This window comes from Cygnus olor, chromosome 2 (genome assembly GCF_009769625.2).
Source record: "Cygnus olor isolate bCygOlo1 chromosome 2, bCygOlo1.pri.v2, whole genome shotgun sequence".
NCBI classification, from domain to species: Eukaryota; Metazoa; Chordata; class Aves; order Anseriformes; family Anatidae; genus Cygnus; species Cygnus olor.
Window position 1 is genome coordinate 155,390,906 of NC_049170.1, and position 14,529 is coordinate 155,405,434.

Here is a 14,529-nt window from a genome sequence, read left to right on the forward strand (position 1 = left end):
CATCCAGGCAGGTTTTGAGTATCTCCAGAGAAGGAGACTCCACAACCTCTCTGAGCAGCAGTGCTGTGTCACCCTTACCATGAAAAAGTTCTTCCTCATAAGGTGATGAAACCTCCTGTGGTTCAAACCTCCACTGGTTTCAGTCCTGTCAGTTCAGCGCAGCAGGTTCATATCTGTCACTGTATGACTATGTAGACAGTCATTGCCTTCTTATACCTGAGTCCTTTATTTTGAGAAGAATCTGCTGCCTTAGAGTGAAGGTCTGTTCAAGAGTCATAGAAATAATGTCTTCATGCCAAGAAAAAAGTCAGTTCTGTCAGTATATCTGTTCCAAGACACAGCAATCATTATTCCAGAAATGCTTCACTTTGGCATGCCTGTTAGCTCTCTTCTTTTCCTTTTTTTTTTTTTTTTTTCCTTTTACTTCATTTATATTAAAAAGAATCCATGCATCTTAAATGAATTAGGTAAGTACATTCAAAATGAAATAGATTTACAATCCAAAAGTGATTTATATTTCATTACAGGTTGGAAGTTTGAAGAAATGAATATCATCAGGAACAAAGTATCAAGATCTGTCTCTGTACTCTATATTTTTATTTATTTTTTTGCATATCCTGACACTGTACCTCAAAGACTCCAGGAAATGAGGTCTGAACCTCCGACCATGATGTGTATTTTCCAGGTATCCATCATGACAGGAAAGGCCTTGATTAATTGAAGAACCCCAGGATGCTGAGGAGAGGAACTGCTGCACTGTGCCTCTGAAGGGGATGATTTCATGGTTATTTACATTGAAACACTGCTGTCCATCCAGCAGGCAACAGGGATGCTTTGTTACATTAAGACTTCGTCTGCTAAGACTGAATATTATCTTTTCAGCAGCTCTGAATCATGAGAGTTCTTTGTCTGATACTTGCAGGGTACTGGAAACTCTGAGACCTCTGGTCTGTTCCCCAGGGTAATGCTGCATTCATTTTAGAAGAAGCTGGAATTTATTTCCCACTAATTTTTATCATTACCACCTTCTACACACACAAACACCAGTGTGTTAGACACTTACAAATTGTGACCTGAATTTGAGGAGTGAAAGGACTGATAAGCATTTGATTCAGCCCTGTGATTGGTAAGGACTTACCTTGATCCTTGTTTTATAACACATCATTGCCAGAATCTTAACATTATGAAGCCAGTGTTTCACCTTCTTTGTGCCCCCTATTCCCTCTCAGACTCCAAAAGTTACTTACCCTGTGAACACAGTATTTTTTTCTGTTGGTGGTGGTAGGTTTTGTTTGTTTTCGTTTTTAAGTTAGGAAATCCATCAAATAGATTTTGAAATGCTTTAAGAAAAAAGGTGCAGAAGAATTGCTTCTGACAGAACCAGACAAATCAATTAATTGATCTCTGGCAGCCAGGGATAATTTTATTTCCTACTCTATTAAGAAAATCAGAACCAGTCAGCTAATTTCACTAGAGAAAATATCCGTCACCAGTTATTAAGTGGAACATGATGGGGAGAACTAGGACAGAAAACTTAAAAATGTGAGGTTTTTTGTTTTGGTTTGGTTTGTTTTTCTTTTCCCAAAAGTTGCATAACTTATTACTCAACTTTTACAAGTATGGCATCAAACATCACTGCAAACCATTTGGTTCAACCAAAGAAAAGGTTCTTTCTTCCCCTACAGCAGTACCTACCACATTTAACCTTTGATGTCTATAAATGTTATGTTTATGCTTCAGAAAAAAGATAAATTTAATAACTGACCAAAGTGAACTACCTGTAACACATAATTTGCTCATGACAGGTTCTGTTACATATGCCAGACACATAAAACCATAACAAATATTTACAAAAGCTCCTGGTTCCTCTTGTATCAGAGCATCTTTTCAATATTAATCACTCATACAGGTTAAGAAACACTAGATTCAGATCCTAAAACAATGATCCAAATCTCACAAGGTAGAATTCAGTTAGATTAAGGAGTTTCAGTTTCCCATGGGAAGGAAGAGATGGCAACTGGCTCTGTGTGCTTACACAATGCAAAATAGATTCCAGAGCAATCAAAAATAGAACCAGAACAATTACATAAAGCCTAACGTTTTAAAGCACTTTGACTGTGTGGCTTAAGGCCAGCAGACCAGGTCCTTAATCAAGTTTGATTATTAACCAGCACCTAACAGCTCCTGAAGGGTTGATTTTCCCAGGAATCTTTAACTCAATCTTGATGATTTATTCATGCTATCATTTGCATGGAGTGCTCTTCTCCAAAGGGCTTACTGTTGGCCCAGCCATGCTCTCTGTAAAGGACAAAGAATCACAGAATCATAGAATATACCAAGTTGGAAGGGACCTACAAGGATCATCGAGTCCAGCTCCTGGCTCCACACAGAACCACATAAAAATCAGACCATGTGTCTGGGAGCGTTGTCCAAATGCTGCTTGAACTCTGGCAGCTTGGTGCCATGATCTCTGCCCTGGGGAACCTATCCCAGTGCCCAACCACCTCTGGGTGCAGAACCTTTCCCTAACACCCAGCCTGACCCTCCCCTGTCCCAGCTCCATGCCGTTCCCTCGGGTCCTGTCGCTGTCCCCAGAGAGCAGAGCTCAGCGCCTGCCCATCCACTCCCCTCGTGAAGGAGCTGCAGGCCAGCGTGAGGCCTCCCCTCAGCCTGCTCTTCTCTAGGCCAAGTGTTCATAACCCAGTGACTTCAGCCACTCCTGAATGTCTTCCCCTCTAGATCCTTCACCATCTTGCTTACCCTTCTTTGGACACTCTAGTAGTTTTACCTCTTTCTTGTATTGTGGTGCCCAAAACTGCACACAGTATTCGAGGTGAGGCCACACCAGCGCAGAGCAGAACGGGACAATCCTTTCCCTTGACCGGCTAGCAATGCCGTACCTGATGCACCCCAGGATACAGTTGGCCCTCCTGGCTGCCAGAACATACTTTTGGCTCATATTCGGCTTGCCATTAACCAGAACCTTCAGATCCCATTCTGCAGGGCTGCTCTCCAGCCTCTTGTCCCCTAGTCTGTATCTAGGATTATCCTGTCCCAGGTGCAGGATCTGGCACTTGCTTGTTAAATTTCACACTACTGGTGATCACCCAGCCCTCTAGTTTGTCAAGATCTCTCTGCAAGGCCACTCTACCCTCAATACAGTCAGCAGCACCTGCTAATTTATTATCATCTGCAAACTTCCTCAGTATACCTTTTAGTCCCACACCCAAGTATTTTAAGAAAACATTGAAGAGAACTGGCCCTAAAATGGAACCCTGGGGAATCCAGCCACCAGCCTGATGTAACCCTGTTTGCTATAACCCTTTGAGTCCAACACATCAGCCAATTGTTCACCCATTGTATTATGCATTTATCTAGCCGTATGCTGGACATTTTGTCCAGAAGAACACTGTGAGAAACAGTACTGAAAGCTTCAGTGAAAAAAAAAAAAAAAAAGAGCATATTGTGTTTCCACAGAAATTAAGATTCATTTCAGCTCCACAGCTATCCTGATGGACAACCTTTCACAAATCACCTTTCTAGCCTTCAGCGAGACAGGCCGATATTGACTTAATTTGCAAGGCACTCAGAGAAGAAAAACACTAGTTAAGTAGAAAGTTCCCATTATTATTACTTCTACCACCCTCTCATTTGGAGAGACCGTACGTCAATCCAAGATATCCCAGATGTCCACAGTGAATATATACAAAGGCAGTAGGGAAAAAATAAAAATTGTGCCCAAGTTAAAATGAAATTTGGCAAACTCATTCACTCCTTTTCTTCATACTCTCATTATACTCTGCAGTGCTATGGGCCACAGAGTAGACGAAGCCAACCAGAGGATATTGATTGGCAAATATGAGATGCAGTAAAGGATTGTATTGGAAATGTGAACAGTAAAACTATAGAAGGAAGCAAATAAGCAATGCAGGATACATAGAAAAAAAATACTATAAAAAATTAATGCAGTATAACCTATAGTAGTGCATAGTACTATATGCAGTACTAACGCAGTGTAACCTATAGTACTATGTTTGGAATAATTAATCAGTAAAGCAGGGTAAGTGCCAGTGGGGAAAAAAAGTAAGGTAATTAGGGACTCATGAGTGTCCCTAATTAGAATATATTATCTGTGTTAGTGCTAGGTACTAGCACCAGAGATTTGATCTGACTGTCAAAGCCAAAGAAAGCATTTTATAGAAATTACTGAATGCCAGAGCAGGCCCATATGAAAAAAAAAAAAAAAAAGAAAAGAAAAGAAAAAGAAAAAAAGAAAAAAAAAAAGAAAATTAAAGGCATTACTGAAGCCACATATGAGTGCAGATTTTCAAACATGAGGAGGATCAAATACATTACACTGACCACCAGAAGCCAAGTTAAAAATGTATAGCTGTGTTAGTCTTCTAAGGTAATGAGCATGATAGTACACAGGAGTCTTCTTTTATAACTCAGATAAAACAAACACCTCAAGCACAGAGCTTTTTTTTTTTTTAATATATACTTTTTTTTTCCCCTGTTAAATACAAGTACTTGTTATAGTCAGAATGCTTGAACAGAATGACAGATGCCAGCTGTTAAAATATAGACATGTTTCCTTCATTCACGTTCATGGCATCTTTACCACATAGTTCATCACAGTAAAAACAAATAATGAAAAGCCTATATCCAGATGGAAACAGCTTTAACTAATCCATCACAATACCTGAAACAATTCCATAGTTTTGTTAGTAGAAATGAAGCTGGACAAATCATCTGTGAACTACCCCTATACAAAACTAAGGCATGAAAGAGAATATCTAGTGTGCTGTATATATCAGTCCTCCTAGATGAAAGAAAATAATATTCAACAAGACCCACTGTTGTCCATTCTTTTTACCCATCTGGGTCTTCTGGTCTCCTTAAAAAGTATTTCAGTATTATATCTTTTCCTCACAGAAAAAGAGCTGTGGGGTCCAACATGCAAGCAGAACAACAACTCATGTTTGGTTAGGCTTCTCCATTTAATAGCCACTGGGTTATTATAAAAGCTATCAGGAAGAGCGGTGCAAAAGAATAGGGGCAAAATTTTGAGTAAACCAGAATTTGTACGTGTTCTTCTAACTTAAAGACATGTGAAAATACGTGTCCATTAGAACTAGAACTTCAGACAAATTTGAATATTCATGTTCCTCTCTGAAATGGTGGAATTCATTTAAATTTCAGTAAAAGAATTAAAAGAATATTCATTGGATTTATTACCCTAAAATGAACATGTTTTCACTATAGTCCAATGCAGCTATCATTTGGCACAAAGACTCAACACCAGTCCAGAAACATTTAAAGCATCTGTTGTGCTTATGTCTGAACAGAGCTTAAAATAATTTGGAGCATTACACTATTGTATTACCAAAACAAGTCAGTCACTCTGACTTTATTGTGAAAGTAATGTACATTGACCTTCCTTGACAGCAATGAAAACCTAATGACATCCTTCCCTGCCATGGAGATTGCATGAAATAAAACTACATTTGGCAGAAAACAATCTGTTGTGGATTTGAACTGTTTTCTGTAAACAACTCTTCCATAATCAGCTGCAAATTAATGGAAACATCAACTCACCCTCTCTGGAAAAGGTCCACATTATGGAATTTGTGTAGCTCCACAGAAAACTCGACCGTTCCCTGGACCTCAGACATGATTTTTTCAGGTCATCACCTAAACAACACATATAAACAGGCATTATAAACATTTGAAGTATTTTGCTTAACAAATCTTCAGCCATATTACTACATTTTGTTTGGCACTTGGGGTTCATGCAAAGCTCACTGAAATTGATTGGAATGTTTCCAATGACTTCATTGAGCTCCATCTTCAGGAAGACTTGCTAAAAGCAAGATCAAAGCAGTAATTAAGAGAGGTAAAATGTCTAATTAGGCCTGAGGACAGAATGATAATATTATGGAAAGTACAAGAAGAGGCAAAAAGTAAATAACATATTATGTGCAAGAATCTCAAAGCAAATTTTAATTAACTGTCTTACTACTCTTGTATGGGAAATTGATTTTTTCATCCCATTTTACCGAATGGCAGATATCCAGGGGCAGCACAGCTCATTTCTGTAAAACCACAGGCCAAAAAGACAAAACCCTGAGACAGATGAGAGTAGAATTCAGAATTCTCGTGCTTTTGAACCTTTCTGTGACTTGACTAAAGGCCTGGAAGGGAAGTTTCTGAGGGAATACGAATAATTTAAAGAATAATGAATGGAAGAGATTCTTCTAAGGAAAACACTGACAATCAAAGCATCTAATAGGCCACAACACCCAGATCAAGATTTTGAAGCATTACAACCATTTACAGATTATATATATATATATAAATATATATATATATATATATATACACACAGTTCATTGAATCACAGAATAATTCAGGTTGGAAGGGACCTCAGGAGGACATACCTTACTCAAGGAAGCTTTGCAAAAGTAAGTTTCCAAACCATCACTATTTAATATACTAGTGTAAACCCTTGACATTTCCTTAATTGCAGCAGAGCCAAGCAAAGGGTTTTTAGAACTTTTAGAGAGATTTTGCAATTTCCATTTACCCTTTCCTCCTTTTCTCCCTGAAAGTCTTCTTTTGGCGAGCTGCAAGCTGTAAGCTGTCTGGAAATTGTCTATGGCATCGTTGACAAGACAGCCATCAGATTTGCTTAATTAGCACAGTTCAGAAGCATCACTTGGTAGCTTTTTCACAGCAGCCAAGTGCAATCTCTGAGGATGACCCATGTTATGACTATTAATAATTCCCCTATCAGAGACACTTGGGTCTCTAGGGGGACATTGAGCTCAGATTGCAAATGAGAGAATTTCTCCATACATGCTAACCTGTAATTTCCGTGGCACTCAAAGATTTGACCATTGTCTGCAATGAAACAGGAATGAAGAGTTTGATGCATGAAGGTCTGAGATAAGCGTTAAGCTGTAGCTTTCTGATAAGTCTCTGTGCTGAATCCTGACTAGTAATTTTCCAACTGACTGGCTTATTACACTGATTATTTTAAACCATGTTTTCTTTCTGGTTGTCCTTTCAAACACTACCAGTTTCAAAAATAGCTATTTCAGAGTTAAAATGTTATTGTTTTTTCATCCACCCTCCTCAAAACCAAACAGTACAGATGTTGACTCTTGAATGACAAGAACGGGACACAGGATGAATGCAATATTTGTAATATATGTCTATAGCTGCTAAGCTACCCATCTGATATACCTCCAAGGTAAGAAATTCTACAGCTTAGTGCCAGGGTATGATTTTGGAGCAGTGAAGGTAAATCTTTTAAACTCTTCTAAAAAGTGAAAGTAAAATGCTATCATTTGGCCAAATACATGTAATTTTTAGCCTGCGTATTTATTTTTTTTCTATTTAAACAGGCATGAGACTAATCCTTTCTGGCTTTGCCTTTCTGCACAGCCTGAAGGAATTGTATACTGTTTATAGGGCATGTATATCACATATTCGCCTGGTAATGTGTGTGATAGTCTTGTCTGAGCATATAGCATCAAAGCAAGGCAGACTGTGTGGGGGATGAGAAAATCACGCAACACCAAGTGATACTCTGACAAGGTATTCTGCCTTGAGAAGAGTGCTAATTGGAAGAATTACCTCTGGATAAATCTGCATATTGTGCTCAGACATATTTCCCTAGACCAAAAGCTCAAGATCAAAGGAAACTGTGTGCTTTTGAAGACACCAATTTAAAGAGAAGTGTGAATGGATGGCCAGACAGTTCAGACCAGGACCAATATTTTCAAAGACAGAAAGAATGGCATGAGGCTAAGGTTAGCTAGGATGACTGAAAAATTAAAGATTAAATACACAGAAATACACAGGTCTTCACTATATTTACTTTTTATTTTGCATGCTTTGTACCTTTTCAAAGCAAATATGGAAAAATTATCTCTGGACAAAAAAAAAAAAAAAGTTTCTGTAGCTTAATTACCCTTACAAATCACCAGAATGAAAGGGGAAATAGCTGCCACACCATGTTAGACATCCATCCACTCCACAGAAAAAAAAAAAAGAAAAAAAAAAAGAGAGAGGCTCCGAGCATATAAATCTACATCTGAAGGCTAGAGGGACTGAACCCCTACCAGCCAGGCCTGGCACCTCAGGACACATCTGACAATCACTAGAAGTGGTCTCTGGCACACCTGCTCATCATGACACTTAGCCAGGTTCAAAGAAAAATTGCTCAGAGCCATTGGTAGCATGCTTCAATGAAAAAGCTACAAAATAAGATGAAACAGCTGCTGGAATCCCAGATGGAGAAAACACAAGTGCTTCAAATGATGCACCGAGTTTTCACTGCTGTACCACGTTGCTCTTTAAAAGAAGCTGATCACAGCCCTTCAGAATCCAGGGCATGTGAAAGACCTCTGACTACCCCTTACTCACTGATCTCCACGGGGAATAACCTCGGGCTATGAACAGAGGAGTAGATGGTAAAAATAATACTGAAGTGAAAGCATTGAAAACACAATAGGGACTGTTGCCAGAATCAAAGTATCATCAATTTAATAATAAGCAGTTTAAACCAAAATGCGGAGGTGATTCTTGGTAAGGCTTCAGTACATTGGTTCTTCTAAAATACCAATTTTTTAAGCTAAACCCTCTGTATTTTCCAGAAGAGGACTGGAGAAGACACAAGCAAGTCCCTATAGGAAGCCAGAAAAAAACTACATGGGAAGTGTTTTGGCCATATGCTTGTGTAAAAGTAGTGCCTATGATCAGTTTTGTCACTTCCAAAGCAATGAATTGCTTTGTAAGGCACTGCCATCATCACTGGTTGTACTGTGCTGTCCTACAGGCACTGATTTTATCAGTCAGGTCACCACTTTGAAAGTCTGTCCTTCCAACAAGAGTTGGTGTCCTAGCAAAAGACAATCAATTCCATTTATCATTTTACTTGTAGCAAGGAGACACTAACTGAAAATCAGAATCCTTTATACAAATAAATCCCTATAAAAATCTATATATTTAAAGATTGGAGCATTCTTTTAAAGGAAGACTTGATTTTATACTCTTCATTTCATTGTTTTCTGTAGAGATAACTTCTGGATTGGAGATTTTTCAGCATATGATACTGGTTAAACTACAATGGCTTTATTTATCTTTATCCTCCATTGCTCTCAGCAATCTTTTTGACTCACAGTGGCTGTGCTAATGACATTTTAAAGATAGTCAACTGACCGAGCCCTCTGACAGCAGGTGGGTATTGGTTATGTACCACACACACTCAATTGTTACACATCTTGAAGCTAAAAAGGAGTCTGAAAATTACCTGCTGTGGCAGCAATCAGCATCAACCCAACCAAAGGGAGGAGAGAAAGGCGAGACAGGGACAGGGCCGGGTGGAAATAAGGACAGGACACTGCATACTCTGACAGTCTATGAACTTTCTAGCATTTGTGCAATTACCTCTGAATGAAAAATATACCAGACATTTATTTACTGCTTTCACAATTCTTGTCCCTCTCTGTCACAGAAGCCAGAGGAAAAAAAAAAAAAAAAAAAAAAAAATTAAAAAAAAAAACACACCCCAAGGACAAAAGAACAAAACACCATGTGATAAAGGGCAATGACTCATAAACCTAGAAACATTCATTTAGGAGAATAAAGCCACCTCTCAGGAAACACAGCACATACTATCTCCAGGATAGAACCGTTTTCCTTACTGCCTTTAAAGCATCTTTTACTTTATTGTGATTTTGTTCAGAAACTGGTATTTGTTGCTACCTGTGCATTCTCTGTCTGCCTCTCTCTCTTTCACTCTTTTTTTTTTTTTTTCTTTTAAAGAGTTCCTTGATCAAATGTTTAGAATATAGTCATAAACCCACGGTAAGATAACATTATTCTCCTCTCCACAAATGCCTTCTGTAAAAATCTAAGTAAGGGACAAAGTAACTCAGGAAAAGGAAGATTATAAACACAATCTCATTACAAGTAAGCTCTGAGACTAAAGCAGTAGGAGAAGTTCACACTAGACCAAGTCTCTTTTTTTCATTTTTGTTTAATTAAATTGCTCCATTGTTCACCTTCATGCAGCTGAAAAGGATCCCAGTTCTTAAGGCAACAATTGCATCTCAGTAGCCTCTTCTGAGCCTACATGAATCGCTTGAGTCAAAGCAGTCACAAATGTCAGTAAAACCTTTCACTATGGCATCGTCAGCAACTGTTCTCCAGTTCACAGTACCCATTGCTTTTTTCTGCCAGAACATCAGTGAAATGGCAGAGATGACCTTTAGCAAAACAATGATTTCAAAAGGTAACACCTCATTTTGTTAAAATAAACAGAGCTGGCAATTCTCTTCCAAGATTGTGCGTGATAGCAAGATATCTCCTTTAGACTTTTCAAAAGAACCAATCTAAATACAATATGAAAATATACCAGGAAATGACAAGGCTTGTTTAGCAAAGCTATTAAATAATTACAATACTTCATATTTTAGCCCCGTACATTTTGAGGAGGGGGAGTAAGAGAGCAGCATGGTGGAGCTTATCTAGCCATAAGTATGAAACCACCATACTTGGTCCAAATCACTGACATAATAGGACCTGATGAGTATTATATTTTTTAGACTAGTTAGGATAAAGGTGGCCTTCTTTTTCATTCAGGATGTTTCTTATTTTCATTAAACAATTTGTTTTGTTTCCCCAACACTACTGAGGCTAAATAATTACTGGAATGTGAAGTTTTTACTCAACTTTTTATAAAAATTATTTCCTGGCACATGACTGTCAAACCTGGGACAACCATTGACGGTTATGGTTTTACATCAGAAAAATGATTCAAGCATGGGTTTATGCCCCTCTGACATCTTGAATTAGTAAAATTCATTTTACTGTAGCACAGTCAACAAGGTAGAACATTTACCCTAGGTAAAGGGAGGCCAATGAAACGTGTGAGCCCTCAAGAGATGCCTTTTGCCACAGCTTTAACAGTAAAAAAAAGTGCTGCCTGGTACCCAGTCTCCCACATTCATGCACAAACACTGCAACAGATTGATAAAACATCCACACTGAATGAGATGCAGACGGTGTCTTACTCAATATATGGCCTCACTCAACAATATGTTATTAAGTTGAAAGTGAAGAATATATGCAATAAAATCTGCATAGATGATGCATATACCCAATTTAGAACCCAACCATAATGCTCATTAATTTGTTCTCTAACACACTTACAAAAACCAAAACTTTTGGGTCACTGCCTGTTTGTGATTTTTTTTTTCTGTTTATTTTGGTATGTATTATCATTTAGGACTCTGATGTCAAGTCTTCCTCAGAAAACATGTTATTCTCATCCATGAGAAACCTTCTAATGCTCTGTTTAGACATGGAACTATCAGGAATTACTTTGTAAGATCGCCAGTTTTTACAATGATCTAACATTAACTAGAATAGCTTACAGAATGAGCTAGTATCACAGCACAAACCAGCAATAATCCCTTGCAGCTATTTTGCCAAGGTTTTTAGTTTTCCAGTCTATTATAATCCTTTGAATTGTTTTCTTCAATATGTCAGCAAAAGCAGAGATTTGTGTTACAGGTAAAAACAAATGCAAGGTACATGGTGTTAACCAAGCAAAGCCATTAAACATATTTTTTTTTCACCACATAAGCATTTAGTCTGGTTCAAAATGTTAAAGACTAATTTGTTTTTATGTTGCAGAGAGCTAACTTAGTTTGGATGCAAGCCCTGAAAATAATATTCCAATGTTAAAAAAAAATACATATACCAAGTTTGCTGTTTAATATTCTTGGGAAAATCAATATCCACAATTTTGTCAGATGCATTAGACATATGTTCATAAACATTGCAACACCATGAATCACTTTTGCCGAGGTTCGTTGATTTCTACCACCAAAATGTTATGAGTTAGAGATGCAGAAGACAGATAATAAATGATCCTTAAAAAATGACTCATAACCCAAAGAGTATTCAAAGGGTAGCAAATAAGAAAGGAGCCGTTTTATTTATGTTTGTTTAGTTGCTGTTTTTTCACTTGCAAGCTCTGCTATGTCTTTTGCCAGCTGGAATTCACAAAGTAGCAGTGGTACCTAGTTCATTGGCTCACATTGAAGAGCAGGGTAAAATACTTGTTCAACCCTCAGCAACATAATTAGAGTATTATGAGGAAGAAACAGCTGCATCTCATAGTCAAGAACCTTCACTCTGTATCAATAACTTCAAATAAATGGGTCACATAGTCATGGGTATAAACAGGGCGTAGCCCAAGGATCCAAAGGGAGTCACTTAGGAAAATAAGCCAACAACTCACTTGAATTTCTCTCACGTTTTTCCTGTGTGACCAATCCACACTGGAGAATTTCAATCCACGCGGGAGAATTTGTACAGGTCAGCAAACCCACGAAGGCTGAAAAGCAATGGTCTAGATTACACCCTTCATAGATTGTTCATTTCAAGGGTGTTTAGATGGAGGAATAAATCTACTAGGGAAAAACAAAAATACCAGGTTGTGCCAGAGGATTTGTACGGCAGAACTGAACCAGGGCCAGAATAAATGTCAGGTGCCAGTAGGCTGCTCTTATGAGATATAAAGCCTTTGAGCTATTAGACAGGATTAAATGTGAACACAGCTGTGCAAATTCAGGTCAGATCACTCGACAAAAAGAATGAAGATCAACCTCGATTTGTCCTCTGTAAGCATGTGCCTGTCAGGACACCAGATCTGAGTTCAGTTCAGCACAAATCACTATCTGCTTACACAGTTAATAATAACCTGCTGTTGGTATTGTGCACAAAATGAAACAGCAGGGAAAATTCAGGCAACAGAGCAGGGAGAGCAAAACAGAAGGAAAAAGGAGATAATAAAAACTTTCACCTGGACTAGCTTCCCACTGCTGCATAATCCTGTCCTCACCATACCTCTCCTACCTCTTCCTTCCCCACCTTGTTTCTCTTCTTTGTGACTTCCAAAAGAAAAAGGGGTTTTAAAGCTTTAAGCACAACTCAGAGCCCTGAATCCAAACTCCTAAGAACATCATCATCATCAGTCTTCAGCAGTTACCACTGTTCACCTGAATCTTTTTTCTTTTTCATTTTTTTTTCCACCCCAGAATTCCTTTTGTGCCTTTTAGAACCATAAAATACAAGAAAAAGCAGTAAGTTATTTGAAGCCTGATTAGGACACTTAGGCACTTACCCATCATTCTCATGCTAGAGTATGGTCCTCTACTTAATAAAAGGAGCTATGTTCTTAGTCTGAGTTCTTTTATTGGTTTAAACAGGAAATTAGAGCTCTTTCAGACACAGACCATATATTATTCTCCTGTACTTGTGAAACAGCCAGAAAGGATTTATTTATTTTTAAGTTCTACACAAGTTCATATGTGACTGTTCTCCAAACTGTATGGGCATAGGTCTATACCAAGTCCTTGGGAGTATACCAGGATGTTTCCAAAGAATCCAAGTGCTTAACAGAGCTTCTTGAATGTCACCACAATGATACTGACAGTCTTGTATGGAAAGGCTAATGAATTATGTGTTCCTTGGCACTGTTCTGACTGTATTTCCATTTCTGGTCATGAAAAAAATTCATGCTACTGTCTAAATGAGCTGTAAACTCAGTTGTCCTTGTCAGATTTTAGGTGCTTATATTGTATTTTACCTTATCAAAATCACTCTAGAGTTTCACTTGGAAAGTTATTGTCCCTTTCATATGTTCTGAGGACATCTAAGTAAGATATAAGAGCAAGTAATTCCTCTGCAGACTGAAAAGGAAAGACTCATTGCAGGAAGGGTGGAGCTGAATAAGACAGCCTGACCTGCTCCCTGCATAGCAACTAGTCCCACTAAGAAAAGGGGATGAGTGATAGCAGTAGAAGGCTCTCTTCTGAGAGGTACAGAGGCACCCATCTGCTGACCCAATCCGCTCTTGAGAGAAGCCTGCTGCTTACCAGGGACTCCTATCAGGGATGTCACCAAGAAACTGCCAGGCCTTGTGCAGCTTAAGGACTATTATCCACTGCTGCTGTTTCATGTGGGGACCAATGATGCAGCCAGGAGCAGTCTAAGGGGGTTCAACAAGGATTATACAGAGACCTGAGAGCAGCAGTGAAGGACTCAGGAGTGCAGGTATTTTTTTCATCAATCCTCCTGGTCAAAGGGAAGGGGATAAAAAGGGCCAGTCGAAGCTGGAAAGTCAAGAAATGGTTACAGGACTGGTGCCACAGAGAGGGGTTCAGCTATTTAGACATCATTCTCACCAACACAGAGGCTGAGCTATTCAATGACTTTTTTGCCTCAGTCTTCACCAGCAACAGCTCTAGCCGCATAGCTCGGGCCCCAGGAGGCAAAGGCTCTCATTTTTAAAATGAGAGAAAAGGAAGGCCCAGGGAACTACAGGCCAGTCAGTCTCACCTCTGTGCCAAGCAAGGTCATGGAGCAGATCATCCTGGGAACTCTGCAAAGGCACATAGAAAATAAGGACATGGTTAGTGACAGCCAACATGGCCTCACTGAGGGCAG

The 14,529-nt window shown here is 38.8% G+C and overlaps 1 protein-coding gene across 2 annotated transcripts in view; it reads right to left on the bottom strand.

Moving 5' to 3' along the window:
- Positions 1 to 14,529, bottom strand: part of FAM135B (family with sequence similarity 135 member B) — a 206,780-nt gene that overhangs the window by 139,473 nt on the left and 52,778 nt on the right. For both annotated transcript variants that reach the window (XM_040547333.1, XM_040547332.1), the window contains exon 2: positions 5,599 to 5,694. In XM_040547333.1, the coding sequence (XP_040403267.1) occupies positions 5,599 to 5,675 (77 nt within the window). In that variant the 5' untranslated portion in view covers positions 5,676 to 5,694. The remainder of the gene's footprint in view (positions 1 to 5,598; positions 5,695 to 14,529) is intronic.